This window comes from Pleurodeles waltl, chromosome 7 (genome assembly GCF_031143425.1).
Source record: "Pleurodeles waltl isolate 20211129_DDA chromosome 7, aPleWal1.hap1.20221129, whole genome shotgun sequence".
Lineage (NCBI taxonomy): Eukaryota > Metazoa > Chordata > Amphibia > Caudata > Salamandridae > Pleurodeles > Pleurodeles waltl.
The window spans coordinates 606,503,689-606,521,711 of NC_090446.1; the positions used below are offsets into that span (position 1 = coordinate 606,503,689).

Here is an 18,023-nt window from a genome sequence, read left to right on the forward strand (position 1 = left end):
TTAACTTATTTGCCTAACGACACTAACAGATTGCCACCATCCCATGAGGGAATTGATTTGGTTACTGTTCTCCAGAGGGTGAATGAAGTTAATGGTCTGGTGTTATTACTGATGGACACCTTAAAGGAGGGACAGGCACAGAAGCCTGAGTGCAAGTGTCAGAGGCTAGAAGAGGGGTTAAACGGGGGTGCGAGTACTACCCTGTCTGACTTAAGGTTGAGAATAGGCAACCCTTCCTTTGGGTCCGCTACCACCCCCCTCCAAAAAACTTGTCTATCTCTTGTGCAGAGGGACCTCAGCTTGCGCCTGCAATTGTAAGGTGGAAGCACAGTATAACTCCTAAAAATAGGAATCTCTGGGGGTCCCAAGGGCCCGTTAAAGTTCAGTCTGCTGATCTTGTTAAGGGCCCTCAGGGGGATGTTAGCAATCAGGTTCCTGTTGAAGCTGCTAGCTCCTTTGCATATTTTACTAAGGCCCCTAGGTTCCCTACTGATGTGGTAGTCCACGCTAGCACTAAACGGCCAGTTCACATGAAACGGGGCCATGGACTGAGGAGCAAAGGTGGCACCATTTACATGGCTGAGGTGCGTAAATTGCCCTCTGGTTCATCGGAAACCCAAGATTCCCTGATAAATAAGGTTATTTACTGGCGATGTGCTCAGTGCAATTGTTTTGCAGTCATTCATGCTGATATCCTCGAGGTGGGCAGACATAGTCAACCTGGCTCAAACTTTGACTCTGTCTCTATTTGTTTTGTAGACCGGTTGCTGGTGGATAAACTTTTGGATTTTGAATCACGTACTAGCTATCTTAGGGATCTGAGAGGGGTTGGCATTAGACTTGTACCACATGCACATGCCGCCCGTTCATCTATATCCCTGGATGGCCCAGTTTTTATTCAAAAGTGTGTTCTAGCTCCGGTAGCAAAACCTTCCCATATACTACCAGCAACTGATTGACCACATACTGATCCATATCTAGCAGTGTCTCTGGTGGTCAAACCCGGAGTATTCGACGAGGATATACATCATAGGCAGATCCGGTGTCCTAGGTCCAGAAATGAGGTAATTAGTTCATGATTATTCTTGGAATTTCAGGGCCTGTAATTGCCATACTCCCTCTGATTTGGGCATTGCGCCAACCTTCAAGTGAGGTACGTCCACCAGTGTAATTGATTATTTTCTAGTGGATGTTAGGTTATGGCCCTCCCTAAAAGATATGAAGGTGGACCCACATTATGAGAGTGATCATAATCCTTTGCATCTTACTATGCACAGTGATGTATTTAGGAGATCACAGAATGACCATAGCACTGTGGTTCCAGCACCACTGTTAGATAATAGTTCCTCTTGGGTCTGCTGGCCAAAAGTGCTGTCTAACCCCTTTTTGATAAAAGGGATTTATCAGTTGTTTTTTGATGTAATTGCTGTATACAAGGAGTATGAAACTAATAATATTCCTATTCTTAGTATCCATGAAGATCTGGTAAAGAAATTGCAGATTTTGTTTTATAAAAAGACCAGTATCAAGTATTCTGATGGTAATTCTAAAACCAATGTGTGGTTTAAGAAGGATTGCTCTGAGGCTAACTTAGCTCTAAAAACAGCTATTATGACACGCTCTCAGGGGGCGATACAATCAGCTAGACTTGTTATAACAAGAGCGTAATACAAGCAAAGAAAAGCTGGGAAGATTCAATCTGGCAAAACCTGCTTAATGCAATCAAAATTAATGACAATGTGACATTTTGGAAGTTATTGTCTAATAGACAAAGAGGGGGTAAGAGCATCATGAGTAACCATATTCAACCTGAGAGCTGGATGAGTCACTTTTCCAAACTCTATGTCCTACCTTGTAATTTCTCAACTCATGAATCTTATTCCCTGCTGTTGGTTAGAATGAGCTAGTCTCTGGATAAACCAGGACTAGACTGCTCTACTTATGAAGACCCAATTATCTTCACTATGGAGGAAACTATAGCAGCAATTAACTCCTTAAAATCTCTCAAAGCGCCAGGGCTGGATAAGATTCTGGGGGATTTATATAAATCTGAACCAACAGTATGGTCCTGGTACATACATTTGATTTCGAATAAAATCGCAGCTGGGGGCCCAATTCCGAGTACTTGGAAAGAGGCTGAAATAATTCTGATTCACAAAAAGAGCATTGTGAGCTCCCCAGCTAATTATAGACCTATTAGCCTTATTGACAGTCTCCAAAAAATGTTTGCTAAACAGCTTTTGGGAAGGCTATTAAGCTGGGTTCAAGATCATCAGGTGCTATCCCCACTACAGGTGAGTTTTCGCCCAAAAAACAGTACGGTAGACCAGTTCTTTAGGCTGATGCTTTTATACTGGAAATACATAGTCCTTGCCAAGCAAAATTTATATATCGTTTTTGTGGACCTTCGATCCGCTTTTGATTTGGTCCCTAGAGAAAAATTATGGGAAGTTTTACATAGTATGGGTACTCCTAATAACATAATTCACTTATTACAATGGTTACATGAGAATACATATGCTCAGGTGAGATGGGGCAATCAGGGATAATTAACGGAACATATTCCTATCCTGAGGGGGGTACGCCAAGGATGTGTTCTGACCCCAGCCTTATTTACCTTATTTATAAATGAGGTGGTACAAGTATTGTCCACTTGTCAGAACGATCCCCCCTCCCTAAACGCGCAGAAAATTCCTATTTTACTTTTTGCAGATGATTCTCTACTTATCTCTAAGACCCCAAAGGGTCTTCAAACTCTTGTTGATAGGTTTAAATTATATTGTGCAGACTTTGGCCTGGAATTGAACATTAGCAAAACTAAATTAATGGCGTTTAGCCCAGGACCAATTAGGAAATGTACCATTATTCTAGTTGGGACCCCTTTAAGCAAGGTCAGTTCAATAGACTACCTGGGAGTGAGGATCTCAAATAATCTACAATGGGAGGATCAGATCAGTAAAAGTGCGACACTTCTCCAGCATAGGACGGGCGCTATTCTGTGTTTTTATAAATGCTCTGTAACAAAAGAAGTATTTCTGGCTATTAAGATTTATTTGGCCAAGGTGCAGGGCATGGCCGCCTATGGTGCCAAGTTGTGGGGGTTTTATAACAGCAATAGATTGCCTGTGGGTGAAAATAATTTTGCCAGGGCCTTACTTGCGCGCCCTTGTAGCATACCCCTGATCCCGGCTTTTTTGGATCTCGGGTTTAATCGCATTGCTGATCTGATAGCCCTGAGACCCCTACTCTTTTGGGTAAGGATCTGGACCACCCCTGAGCTCATTGTATATAGGGACTCCCTTCTCGACCTTCTATGAAGACTGAATGTAGTATCTATCCCATGGTTCAGGCATGTGTCTAAATGGCTTCGTATTCTGGACTTGAAAGCTACTTGGAGAATCCACAGAATTTAGGGAGGAACCATAAATTGACTTTGAAAGCTGCTTATTGGTCTTATGTAAGAAACAATCTTCTCCTTTGTACATCACATGGTCGGCTGAATATGCAATTTCTTGTTTTTAAGTGGTCCCCCCAATTTGAACCTTATATAGATCTCATACCTGATATACTGGGGAAGAGTCTGTATGCTTGTTTACGTTTTGGGTGTCTACCGCTGTTGCCCTAACAGGCAGTTGGGGATCGTCTTTAACATCTGACCTACACCCTGCCTGTTGTAACTGTATTAAATCTGTTGAACATTTTATGTTTTTTTGCCTGGCATACTCCAGTCCCTGGCGCAAGTGGATTTGTACAATTTGCCGGAATTTGGGCATAAGACAATGTTGCACTGCCTTAAGGATTTTGAAAAGTGACACTTCAACCATTTTAATTTCGGCGGTTTGCAAGTTCCTTGTGTCTGCCTGGTATATACGTATTCGTTTTCTTAAGAATTTCAAATCTTTGTAAATAAGTATGCTGTGTATATCAAGTGGGAGTGTTCACATTTTATTGCAATTGTTGGATGACTTTTAAACTTCCCCTATATTCTTAACTATTTATGTTTTTAAATTGTTTTTTTATAGCTGCTTTGATTGTTATGTTGACCAAATAAAGTTTGTGTTTAAAGAGTAAAGAGTGTTGCAGAGACTTAAATCTAAAAATCGCCCAGCCTCTTAGGAAGAGAGTGATGACTCTTCGAAACTGAAAAATCCTACAAGAGGGTCAGATCACAGGAAGGTGAGCCTTCAGAACAGGTTAGAAAGCCCGTTAAAAAATCTCACCATCAACAAAGTAAAAAATCTGAGGAGATTTTGCCTAAGAAAATAAAAGAATTGTGTAAGGATTCTTGAAAACCAACAAGGCCATCTATTAAGGAAGTTTCTCTCAGAAAAACTTCAAAATCACTTCCTTTGACAAAAGAGACAGCTTCCATAACAAAATTAAGAATTTCTTTATAGTCAACATTGACATTGTTGACGACATCCACCACCATGGCGTTGACATTTACTGCAGTGGGATCGCCAGTGATAATTTCACTGTCTCCAATAGCGTTGATGACCATAATCGCCCTCAAATTACTGAAGCCATCTAAGTGATTGTCGACAAGCTCATTGTCTATGAAAACCACAGTCGTCAACTGACTTGTCGACGAACACACTGACGGTAGCACAACCACTGAAGACACAGTTGACAACAGCCTCATCAGCGAGGATACCATCGGCTATAGTCGTCTCGACAAGAACACTGTTGACGAGACCCTCATCGACAAACGGTTCCTCAGCTAAAATGCCTACAAATGTTGAAAAACCTAAGAAACCATAATCGACAATGAAACCAGCAGATCAACTGTCAACGAAGACAACAAAGGCACATGCCTTTAATGCCTACTTCCATCATGTCACTAGTTGGAACATCACCAATTGACGTCATTTTTTCCTGCCTACGCGTCTCCTAGTAAAATGTTGCCATTCCCACTAGCTCAATTGCTAGATGAAGAATCAGACGATGAATGCCTCTTTGCTCATAGCCCTTCAGAATTACATGTCAAGTATCAATATGATGAGGAAGATAATGACCATTACTATCAAGACGGACTATATGTAGGTGAGCAGTCACAAGAACAATACCCTTTCTGTTCTCCATAAGGTCAATAGAGGTAAACAGTTCAGATGCCATGAGAACTAATTTCCAACCTGCAGGACATGCTCCAGGAATATTACAGATATTTCCCAGAACCTGCAGCATCTGAGCCTATGTCACACCTACAAACACCTTTGAGGTCTCCACGACCAGAGACTCCAGTGACTTGTCTCTTTCTATACCCCCCACCCCTTTTATCAACACTACCATTGGCAGATCTGCCAGCAGATGACTCTGACACTTCAGAAGGAGATCAAGAGGAAGGAGATGTAGGAAAGGGCCCCTATTGGCATGGTTACTCCACCCCACCCAGCACACACACTTTTTGCCTGATATCTAATGCTAACGTGACTGAGTGTATCCTGGGATCCTGCTAACCAGGCCCCAGCACCTGTTTCTTTCCATAAACTGTACCATGCCTTCCACAATTGGCACACTCCTGGCACACAGTTAAATCCCTTGTAAGCGGTACCAGTGGTACCAAGGGCCCTGTGACCAGGGAGGGTCCCTAAGGGCTGCAGCATGTATTATGCTACCCTAAGGGACCCCTAACCAAATCATGCACACTGCCATTGCAGATTGTTTGTGTTGGTGTGGAGAAAAAGGCAAAGTTGACATGGCATCCCTCCCTGGGCAGGGTGCTCTAAACCACAGGTGAGGGCTTAGCTGCATGAGCAATATGCCCTTACAGTGTCTAAGTCCATTCTTAGACCCTCCAAGTGCACTGTAGCCATATTGAGTACATGGGCTGGAAGTTTGTCATTACGAACTCCACAGCTCTATGATGGCTCCACTGAAGACTGGGCTGTTTGGTATCAAACCCCTCACCCCAGTAAACCCACACTGATGCCAGTGTTGGATTTATTGAAAAATGCACATCTTGGAGATGCGCCATCAAATTCACCCATCTCTGACTGGTTTATGCCAGCCTGCCACTACAAACATGTTTCTGACCCCATGGGATGAGAGCCTTTCAGGTGTCCGAGACGAAGCCTGCGCTGGGTGGAAGTGCTTCACACCTCCTCTGCAGGAACAGCAACACTTGACTGTGATGCTTTCCCTTTGTTATGCTGCCTCAGGGCACTTCAGCCAATGGAGATGCCCACCCCCCGGATCAAGCCCCACTTTTTGGTGGCAGGTCCAGCAGGAAAATTTGTAAACACCAGGAGGAGTGTCCACCCCAGTTGGGATCACCCCTAGGGTGCCCAAGGCTGAGGTGAACCCTTCCTAGCAGAATCCTCCATCTTGTTTTGAAGGAAGTTAGCCAATAGGGATAGTTATATGTCCCTTCCCGAAAGGGAAAGGGCACAGGAAGGGTGTGGCCACCCTCAGGGTCAGTCTCCATTGGCTACTACCCTCTGACCCCTGTAACACCCCTGAATCTAGTATTTAGGGGCACCCCTGAACCTTGCTCCCCAGATTCCTGGTGACCTAAAAAAGGATGAGGACTGAAGAGCCACACCGTCTGTGAAGACTCCAGACGACAACTGATTTGGCCCCAACCGTACTGGCCTGTCTGGAGCTTCAACTCCTTCTACCAGAAGATGACTCATCCTGCAGGATCAGCAACCTCTACCAACCCTGAGGACTGCCTGCTTTTCCTGAAGACCGGCACTCCCGAGAATAGTGGCCTTCTCACAAAGAAACCTCCAACAAGGACTCCAGAGCCCTCCGGATCCACGAGTCCTGCCCACTCTGCACCCGAGGGCCAGAGTCCAGATAGCCCACCTGATCAGAGAGAGTCCCAAGGTGATTCTGAACTTGAGACCACCCCGGGTTGACCCCTCCAGGGCCAACACAAAGACACCTTAATCCAGAACCCGAGTTCCTCATTCAAAAGCACTGGGCACCCGACTCTGTGTTTGCACTCTGCACCCGGCTGCATCTGTGCTGCTGAAGGTGTGTGTTTGGTGCTGACTTGTGGCCCATGCCCGGTGCTGATCGAAACCCCCAAGGGCCCGTGCCCTGAGGCCTCTAGTACTTATTTGCAACCCGTTCACTTCTGAATGCCCCCAGTCTTCCTAGGATTAAGTTGGGTGCCCGACACCAACTTGGACCTCTGCGGCCGGCCACATTGCTGGGTTGCTGGTGGTGCCCCCGTGGTGTCTTCCTAAACTTTGCTCTGTGGACACCTTAACCCCTGAAGTCTGGGACCATAAGTCTAGTACTTACCTGTAAACCGTAAATGTACTTTCCCCCTCCAGGACTGCATTGCCTTCAATGAAAATTGCAGTATCTACTTTGGAAATTGGAAAGGATTTCTTACTTGAAAACTGTTTTAACTGTGAATTACAAAGTGCATTTGATACTTAAAAGTGATACATTCTTGAAAGTGTACTTGCATTTAACAAAGATTCTTTTGGTTCTAAAAATAAAGTGACAATATATATTTTTTTTTCATAAAAATTAGACTTCAGCTAGTCATTGAGTGTGTGCCTCATTTCATGACTGTGCGTACAACAAATGCTTAGCACTAGCCTCTGATAAGCCTAACTGCTCGACTACACTACCACAAAAGAGAGCTACTTTAGCCTCCATAAAGCCTCTTTGGATTCAATGGACTCTGTGCACACTATACCTTACTTTGGAATAGTATGTACAGAGCCAGCTTCCTACAGGAGAGAAGAAATCAAGCCTCAACCACTACTGAGTGGGATTATTATCTAACTCACACATCATCTCTGCCTGTTCTGACTCCAGGAGACTTGCTACTGGACAACATAGGTGGTTTTCCTAATATCATGGAAAGGGCAGAAGCAGAAAAATGCTTCCAACTACTTTTAACCACTAAACAGACTGCTTCCTATACGACTTTAAGGAAGCCATGAAGAAGTCTGTAAAGGCGATTCCCATAATAGATTTAATCTGGCAAGAGGGCATTTGCATAATGAAGAACCCAGCCACTGTGTCTGCTAGCGCCCAGACTGGACAAAAAATATAAGGCACCAGATGATGCACCAGCATGCCTAGTAGGTCCCCCCCAAGCCCAGACTCTGTTATCTGTTAAGCAGCTCAAAGAATCCTTCGACACGTATCACTATGCCACCGGATAGAGATGGGCACCGCCTTGACAATATTGGCAAATGCTTTTCTAGCATGGCAGCGCGCTCACTGATTGAGCAGCCAATTCCCTAGCAATACTAGGAAGATTAGACAGCAGATGTGGTTGGATATGGTATAATTTATAGACCTCCTGCCAGAAGACTATAGAGAAGACACCAATAATTCTCCAGGAGGGAGAATGCGCCTCTGCAGAGATGATAAACTGCGCTATTGATATCTCCTCAACCGGATCTCAGCAATTATCACGAGCTGCTGTGCTTACAAGGCAAGGTTGGCTGAAAGTAACATCGTTCAGACCAGAAGTCCAGAGTAAGATCTTGGATATACCTTACAATGGAGAAGCTTTGTTCGGCAAATATATCGATGATGCTGTCCAAGCTATCAAGACTGACACGAAACTGCCAGATCCTTGGAAACATTGCAAATGAAGAGGCAGTCCTTTTGAGGAGCTAGATGCAGAAGCTCTTTTTGCTACACCAGTGCTGACTACCCTGTACAGTCAGACAAAGCATTTTGGGGGGTTGATTTCCCTCTTCCTCCATCAGTGGTTCCTTATAACAACGGACAAATGGGTCCTGGACATCATAGCTCAAGGTCAAACCCTCAAATTCATCAACAAACCTCCAAACGTCCCTCCCAAAGGAGCACCCATTCCTCATCTAAAACAACTGCTGATGGAGGTTTCTATTATGTTAAAAAAAGGGGGCGGTAGAGAAGGTCTAGAAGTCCCAGAAAGGAATCGGTTTGTACTCCAGTTTCTTCCTCATCAGAAAAAAAGTCAGGAGGCTGGTGCCCGGTCTCAGATTTTCGGAAGATAAACAAGTATATGAAAAAGCAATCATTTTGGATGGTCACCTTACAGGACATTTTGCGCCTTCTCAGTCATGGGGACCATATGACAGCTCTTGATCTCCAGGACACATTTCCAGATTCCTATTCATCCAAAACATTGAAAGTACTTAATGATTCCAGGTAGCCTGCATCCACTACCAGTTCAAGGTTCTCCCTTTCAGATTAACGTCGGCCCCACATATGTTCACAAAATGTCTTGTCCCTGTGGCAGAAAGGAGTGCAAGTATTCCCATATTTGGGTGATTGGTTAATAAAGGCTCCAACGTCTCAAGAAACTAGGTCTCACAATAAACATGCAGAAGTCATCATATAGTCTGAAGACAAGGCTAACTTTCCTCTGCGCAATCCTAGACACCAAAACAGACAAAACATTGGTCCCTGTGGAGCGACAAAGCAAAATCCAGCAGTTAGCCAAATGAATCAGTTTCAGCTCGACTGTACAAGTCTCTCTGGGGAATGCTCTCCACTTGTATTCCCCTGATCCCAAATTGCAGACTACACACACATCCATTACAGGAGGAACAAGACAAACAGGGAATGCAAGTTTAGGGATCGTTTGACGATATCATTTTAATTACCCCAGTAATGATCTCATCCAATAGTGGACTGTGAAAGAAAATATATCAGGATGATTGACATTTCTATCACAGGTAGCAGACCTTGTCATCATGACAAACATGTCCCTAGAAGGATGGGGAGCTCATCTACAGGATCTCTGTCAGCGGGAAATGGTACACATCCAAAAAGAGGATGCACATAAATCTTCTAGAGCTAAAGGCCATAGCTCTGGCTTTCTTCTTGTTCCTACCCACAGTTCCAGGATCATCCGTACTGATCTGTACAGACAATACCACGAGCATTCAGTACTTGAACAAGAAGGGAGGAACTATCAAACAGACAGAAGAAATTTGGAAGGGGGCTATACAGAACCAGATATCACTGAGAGCAGAGCATCTGCCAGGGGCGTCCGGTGTGTTGGCAGACATGTTAAGCAGGTTGATCACCAATTGCCACGAATGGGAACTCGACCATCAAGGTCTGCAAACATCTTCACTCACTGGGGCAAACCACATCTAAACCTATTTGCGACCAAGAAAAAACAAAAATGGCAGTATTATGCAAGATGGCATCACCAGTAAAGGTTGTGGGGGGAATACATTTTCGATCACATGTTCAAACATCTTTGCATACGTTTTTCCCCTGATTCTTTTACTCCAGAGGATTCTCAGGAAAAATAAGAGACAACCATGCCGACTCACCCCTTTGCTCCAAAATGGCTTTGACAGTTCTTGTACACAGAGCTTCTTATACGTCTGGAACAACTACATATCCAACTAACGCCCAATCCGAAGTTACTAACAATGAACAAGGGCCAGATACTCCACACCAATCTGACTTCTTTGTATTTGTCAGCCTGGCTCCTGAGTTCCATGAACTCGAAAATCTAGAAATTCTCACATACTGTACAGTAATCCTCGCTAAAGCAAGAGCGCACTTCACCAGATATATAAAGTGGAAATATTTCCTTGTTTAGTGCCTTCAAAAAAGGTTTACATCCATTTTCTTCAACCCCTGAACAGATTATGCTATAACTCTCATACCTAGCAAAATCTGGCCTTGCACAGTCATCCATTAAGGTCCATCTAGCAATAATATCTCTGATTTGCCAAGTCACCTTTTGCTTTTGTCGGCAAGGAACATTAAACAGTTTCTCACAGGGCTTTCAGTGTTTTTTCCCTTCGATGAAAGAACCTCCTCCTGCTTAGCATCTCAATATCGTGTTAAGCCAGTGAACGGAAGAATCATATTACTACTATCTGTAGTCTGTATTCGGAGCGGACATTCGCATTGGTCAGACTGGGCTACCCAGGATATTGCATATTTGCAGTGAACTTCTTTTGATTTTCAGTGTTACTGTATATTCTGTTTTTCCTGGTTTCTCCACCTCAAGGTATGGATGGTGATCCAAGAAGGAAACATACGTCTAAACCTAGATTTCCTTCATTGGTATGTATTCTTCAAAAAAACAAGCAGAGTGACTATTTGGAAACACCAAGAATACAGACATGAAAACAAGTAGTTATGAATTTTCTTACTTTCTAAATGGCTCTTGTAATACAGGGCTGCTTATTCAACATGTACAATTGAGCCATTGTCCAGAGCTTTGTGGTGTTCTGCACAAGATAAACATATCTTTCCCAATGGTAGCTTGGGATGCTTCCCTTCTTGAATAATTAAATTTTCAGCGCGCACAACTGCTTGAGGTCCTACAGTTTAAAGGATGATTATATTGAAGACAGAAGCTCATCTGCTGTGTTATTTATTTATTCATTTTAATTTATATACAGCATGAACAAGACCCATCAGAGTATCAGAGCTCTGTACAGAGGAGGTGATAGGTAGATAAGAATTGATGCATATAGTAAATAAAGTACATGTAAACGTAAACTAAAGTATAAAAAATGAATAATAGAAAAATAAGCTTGAAAGAGATGAAAAGTACCAATAAAAAATAGTAAAATGGTGACCAAGTCTGTATATATGAAATAATAATCAAGTTTGAGTAGCTTCATGCCTATAGCTAGTTATTTATTAATGAGTAACCGTTTTCCTTCTTTTTTTGAATGAGGAGGTCGGAGGGTTAGATGTGGTTTCAGGAGGAAGAGTGTTCAATATTCTCCGGAAAGGAGTGGATATAAGTGCTCCTCTTTTTGAATTTTTGTGGTGTCAACGGTAGAGCGTCCGAACGTTCTAGGGACTGACACGTACCTGATTTCTCGAGTTTTTTTTAGCCAGGTAGGCTGGAGTGTTATAGTGAAGAGCTTTGTATGTCAAGCAGGCTATCTTGAACTGAATGCTTTTTTTGAGAGATAGCCAATTGAATTGTATTAGGCTGATTTAATTTGATCCAGTTTTTTTGATCCCGTGATGAGCCTAGCAGCCGAGTTCTTAATAGCCCTTAAAGGAGCTAAACTAGCTTTGGGTAATCCTTTCAAGGTTGTACTCCCGGTACTCCAAACAGGAGATAACCAAGGTTAGGACTGCTAACTGCAAGTCATTAGGAGGTAGAAATGGGTTGATTTTCCTTATTGTGTTAAGTTGGTGGTTGGAGCCTCTGATGGTAACACTGATGTGATCTTGCATATTGAAGTATTTATCCAGTGTGATGCCTAATGGTATAGTGGAGTCAACAATATGAGGGACGCAGTTGAGTGCTGTTAGTTGTTTGAGCCAATCTTTAGTGGTGGCAGAGTGGTTGCCGGGGGCAATCAGGAAGAATTCCATCTTGAGTGCGTTTGGCATAAGATGATTGCGGATGACCATTCTTGAGTTTTTAGCGCACTTAAGAATTTTGATATCATCGGCTGATGAAAATTTAATGTACAATTGAGTATCATCAGCATACATGTAATGTATGTTAGAGTGATTCAGGATTCCGATGAGAGGCTCCATGAATAAGCTGAAAAGCATGGGAGAGTGTGCAGATCCTTGAGGTACTCCAACGGAAACTGGCATACTGTTAGAAAGGGATTGGTTGACTTTGATTCTTTGTGATTTGTTATGAAAGAGGAGTTTGGCTAGAGTCATGATGTTAGTTACTGACCGAAAGTTGTTGGAATCAGACAAGTATGCATTTGTTTTAGTTTTTTTGGGATAGGGAGTGACCACACGTGTGAATAGACGCTGAACTTAAATTCTTTTTTAATGTGTTGTAAGATTTTATATCAATTGTAGTTAATTTTTGTATTGTCATATTTGATTTTTGGTTTAAATAACCTTCAATAAAATAATTTATATACGTACGTACATAGCTACTCTTCTAGAGCACTAAAATGACAAGTGCATAACTGTGTTACTAACTCCTGCGTGCCCTTACTGGTGACATAATCTTTTTTGGACCGCACAACTATATATTGGTTATTCCACGTTGTCTGATTAGCACACATTCCTGTTGTGCCTATTATGTATGTGGATATCAACTTCAGGAATCAAGGCAATTTGCTTTTCGATGCAACCTGTAGCGTTGATCTTTGAATCTTAACCAGATGCACCCTTCACAAAGGCCAGGTCACACCAGCTCCTCGCTGGTGACTCGTAGGTCTACTATAAAAAAGGGTGATTATTGTTTTGCCGGGCAGAGGGCCTAGTAGGAGAAGCATTCAGAAGTCTTCCCATAAGCAGTGCCACTTACCTTTCATTATTTGTCAGGGAGCTAGGTTAAAGAAATCAAGTGACAGTAACACTAATCTTAGTTTGTCTATTGTTTTGAATCTGGGTGGACTATAAGCAATGTAGGAAGGGCAGGATGGAACGTTTCACCATCTTCCTGGGCAGCACCCTTCCACACATATACACAACCACCTTTTCTACAAAATGTTCTGACCCTGTGAAGAGACAATCCAGTATTGCCTAGTTTAAAGGGGCATATGATTCTCTATCCCCCGCCTCCAAGTTCTGCTTAACATTGGCATTTAAGATAAATTGGGTGATATTGTTTTGAACTAGAAGCACTGCCTTTTCAGGGCTCAGTTCTGCTACATTGTGGACCAGTTTGTCAAGCTGAACCTCAGACCTTTTTCACGTGGAATTAAAGTACCAAGAGGACACTCCTATCCTATACCCTTGGAACAAGAGGGGCCAAATTTGCAGCGCCTTGTACACCTGAACTGTAAACATGGATTTCTGCTCAACCTTTGTCTATATTTGAGAGACCTTCTGGTCAACTCTCCCATCACAGGAGGCACACTCTGCTAGTTCCAGTTGTGATGTAAAATCAATGCTAAGATTGAAGCTATGGCACTCTGCCTCTATAAGGTGAAATTTCACTTTCTGAGACTAAATAAGGAGATCCTCCAGAGTCCATACATTGGTAGCCATTTCCGCAGTACTCAAGATGGCTGAGCCTTCTGGAGACTGAAAAAAAATGTTGAAATCATCACTCTTGGCTTCAACTTCATCATCCACCACAGGACGATGCTGAGTATTCCTGGCCCTCTATGTTGACCTTGGTCCTCTTCTGTATCTTTTGACTTTAACTTTACCCTTGAACTTTAAAGCCTGGGATGGTGTTATTTACCGCATATATTTTGAGGAATACCTTATGTTGTGGTTTGGGATTACTACTTTTTTTAAATCTAATTTTAGGGTTTAACTGGAATATCTGAGCGGTGCTCTTTTAACTGTTGTATTTAGTAGCACTGTCTAAATCTGTGTGCCTTCCACATGCTGTGTGGGCGAATCTCTTCTCACCTGCTGTTATTGGGTTCCTATAGTGCGCACTCGAAGAAGAAAGGGAATGCAAAGTACAGCTCTTGATGTTGAAGAACTTTTTTCCTCTCCGGACACTGGCAAGTAAGTAGGTATGAGACATGTATGTATTGAGAACTGTAATCCACAGGACTTAATTTGTAGAAAATAATTGCTGGGGTCCAAACGTTTTTGTCAGAAACCAACCTCTGGCACTGCTGCATGTTGCCATTGCTGAGTATCAAGACTATGTAGTCTTGATCTCACCTCATTTCTCTTTCATCCACCACCACACACACTCTTTCCCTTTATCCCACTCTTGCAGATTCTTTTCCATGTCTGTTTTGTCTCTGTCACTGCTTTTTCCATCTTTCCCCTCCTACTTCTTAACCCTTTTTCTGTTAACAAGGCAAGATACAATGAGGAATGCAACAGACCACAGGCACCATGGTCACAGAGAAAGTACCTGACTTCCTGTCTGCAGCAGTGGAGCCCCATGGCAGGAAAAGAAGAGCTCCACAATTGAAGGGGAGCACAGATTAGTAATGCAACTATGCAGTAGCTGTATATGAGTCAAGCAACTCACTCGACTTCAAGAGGGTGTTAAAAGCCGACACAGACACACCCACCATCTGTGAGGGATTCACAGGAGTCAAAGACTGAAATGTACAGCAGGTCAGAGAGCAGGCAAGCAACACACCCAAGGTCAGAGTGCATTCCACACATATGGAAGAGGGGCACACTTTTAAGCACTTTTCTCTCTCTCTCATCTATTTTCTCTCTCTCGTTTGCCACTTGTACCTCTTGGTCACCCTTTCTGCCTCTTGAGAAACTTTCACTCTCACTGGCTTCTTCTTTGTGTCACTTCTTGTACTATATCCTCTCTCTCCCCCTCTGCCTTTCTCTCTTGGCTCCTAGAGCCTTCTTTTTCTCGCATACACTCAATAATTATCTTTGTTTCCCTTCCTCCTTCGCCGCATCCTCTTTCTCTTTCTGTCTGTCTTTCTTTTTCTTTTTTCTTTTTCTTTTTCTCTTTCTCTTTCTCTCTCTCTCTCTCTACTTTTCTATGTATTTCTTGACTTTCTCTCTCACTTTTTATCACTTTGTTACTCTCCCTTTCTTACCAGTTCCTGATATTTATTTATTTTTGTACTTCCCTTTATCATCTGAAGTGCAAGTTAGATGCATTTGGCTGTGTCATCATCTTTAGGAGAAGCTGATCAGTGGCCAGAAAAAGTAAATGAAATATTCACTTTGGACCAAAACCACCTTACACTTTACCTCTCCTGGGGTTGGAGTGTCTGGCATATTTATCCCAGGGTGGGGGTTCAGCCAAACCACTGACATTTTCACCTTTCATTTCTCGTGCTGCTAGAATTAACTGTTCTTCTTTGTATTGTTTTGTTTATGCAAGTGTAATGCTCCACTTTCTGTGAATTCTGCGTTAAAGCGTGTGTAGCAATTGGGCTCATAGCTGTGTCCCATTCACAGTTATAAACTGATCTGGTTGCAGAGTGGAGTAAAGCTGGGTGGCTTATATCAGCTCTTGATGTGAGGCAGTAGAAAAGTTTTGCGTTTTTATGCCTGCAAAGAAGCATTCCATCTCCAGAGAGTGAGACCATGTAGTGCAAAGCTGCTACCATGAAAAGTTCTAGTTTTTTTATACTATTTTAAAGTTCTTCTTGATATTTTTCTCTCATGTAGGAAACACCCCTTAGTAGAGAACTCTCCTGCCCTCCACTTTCCAGGCCTGGGCAAGTGTGAAAAGTGCTACCTGTGCAAGGAGCTTGTGCCACTACGGCTGTATCAGGGGCATGTCGACAGTTGCTTGCAAACTGCAGTCCTTGAAACTGAAGGAAGTCGTAGGCTGCGCAGCACAAAGGTGAGTTATCTAGAAATGAAGGGCTGCCATTGCAGTAATATTGTACCAGTCTGTGCTTGACAAAATGTGGAATGGCATGGTGCCAGATGGTCATTGACTGGATCAGGGAAAGAACCCCACTGAAAGAAATATCTGGTTGTTATAGTAGGGATTTCCTTGGTCACAGGGCTGCAAAATGTTTCTGCAGCTGTTCTCAATGTTTAGAATTGAATTATGGTTATCAAACATGTACTTTTAACACTATGGTTATGTTTATGTTTGTGCCTTGGCAGGCGGATGGACGGAGTGAAGGACGGTTGTTGAGCATGCTAGACCAGTCAGAAACTATGTCTGCAGGTGAGTAACTTCATTCAGTGTTTGATATACAAAGTTCTCAAGAATTGTATTGTTAATAAATTGTCATGCTTGAGTTATTCCTCAGGGTCATACTGGGCCCATCAAATTGTGCCACTTCAATATACCTATGGAGCATATAACACTGAAAGCGGACCTAGATTACTTGTAGCCGGTTCACTTCATTATGTGACCATAACTCTGCCCATAAAGGTGATGAGGCTGAAAGCTCCACCCCTCCTCAGAGGCACCTTCTGTCCGGGTTTCTATCACGCATCCACAGACAACAGGTATACATCAAAAAAGAGGGTGAATAGTGAGTAATAAGCGCTCCCTGCTCTAACTCTATAATATTTATACTTAACAATATCGTACGGTGCAAATGACTGGGATCAGACCCTCAACATCCCTTACAAAGACAATACTATGTTGTCTACCATGCACATAAATACACTTGCACACGTAATATTAACGCAAAAACCAATTCTAGTTTCAATTATGTATGCAGATCTTATTACACATCTAGTATAAACAAAAACAGAATTCTAAATATTGCAATTCAATCTTCAATCAAATCTTCCTCAAATAATAGTTTTATACAATTGGTTCACAATATTTGTGTATTCTCACAGTCCAAAAATAATATCTCCAAGTCCATAATAAATGTCCTATATGGTTGATTCCAGAGTTACCAATTTAGGCCAGCATTTTCCTCCTTGGTCCCTTTATCCAATTATGTCTCCTATGTAATTCATTTCAAAGTACCATTCAGTCCAGCAATTTCCTCCTTTGTTCCTTTGTCTAATTGGTTCCAAAGTTACCATTCAATCCAGCAACTTCCTCCTTTGTCCCTTTGTCAACACGTGTTTCATCCGGGGAGTACCCCTGGATTTCATCAGGACCTCCTATAATAACATTGTGCATATAATGTTATATCATACAAATATTTATATGTCCCATAAGGTAATTCAAATTGTTGCATTGCAGTGAAATTACATACTTAGCAGTGGAAATATGTGTACGTCTGTCACTTGGTTATGACAAGTTAAATATTAATACTCCACATTTTTAAATCCAACTACCATGTGTGGAAAACAGTGACTAGTTTTTCAAAGTGTGCATGCACATCCTATTACATAGCCAGACAAAAAGAAAGAAGTGTGAATCCCATGCATAAGTCATCCCATTTTGCTGTGTGTTCATAGAGGATGCTACCCCAACTATTTCAACTAATCATACCTTCACTGGAAATTGATCGTTATATATGCACCATTGTATCCTATTATAACTGTTTGGTTGGTCAGGTGCAGCATGCTGGCATACATACATTTTATACTGGGGACGGTACATTGATGATTGTTTTATGCTATGGACAGAAGATGAAACATCACTACAAGAGTTTTGCAATTATTTGAATGCAAATGAAGTGAATATCGAGTTTACATGTAAATATAGTGCAACCCATTTGGAATTTCTTGATGTTGAACTATTTGTAGAGGGAGATAAAATTGAAAGTAGACTATATCGTAAACCAACTGCTTGTAATACTCTGCTGCACGCCACCAGT

General features: G+C 42.4%; 1 protein-coding gene across 16 annotated transcripts in view; it reads left to right on the forward strand.

Annotated features, from left to right (window-relative positions):
• Nucleotides 1-18,023, forward strand: part of UIMC1 (ubiquitin interaction motif containing 1) — a 380,703-nt gene that overhangs the window by 259,458 nt on the left and 103,222 nt on the right. For all 16 annotated transcript variants that reach the window (XM_069244540.1, XM_069244534.1, XM_069244544.1 and 13 more), the window contains 3 exons: nucleotides 14,268-14,346; nucleotides 15,946-16,123; nucleotides 16,396-16,459. In XM_069244540.1, the coding sequence (XP_069100641.1) occupies nucleotides 14,268-14,346; nucleotides 15,946-16,123; nucleotides 16,396-16,459 (321 nt within the window). The remainder of the gene's footprint in view (nucleotides 1-14,267; nucleotides 14,347-15,945; nucleotides 16,124-16,395; nucleotides 16,460-18,023) is intronic.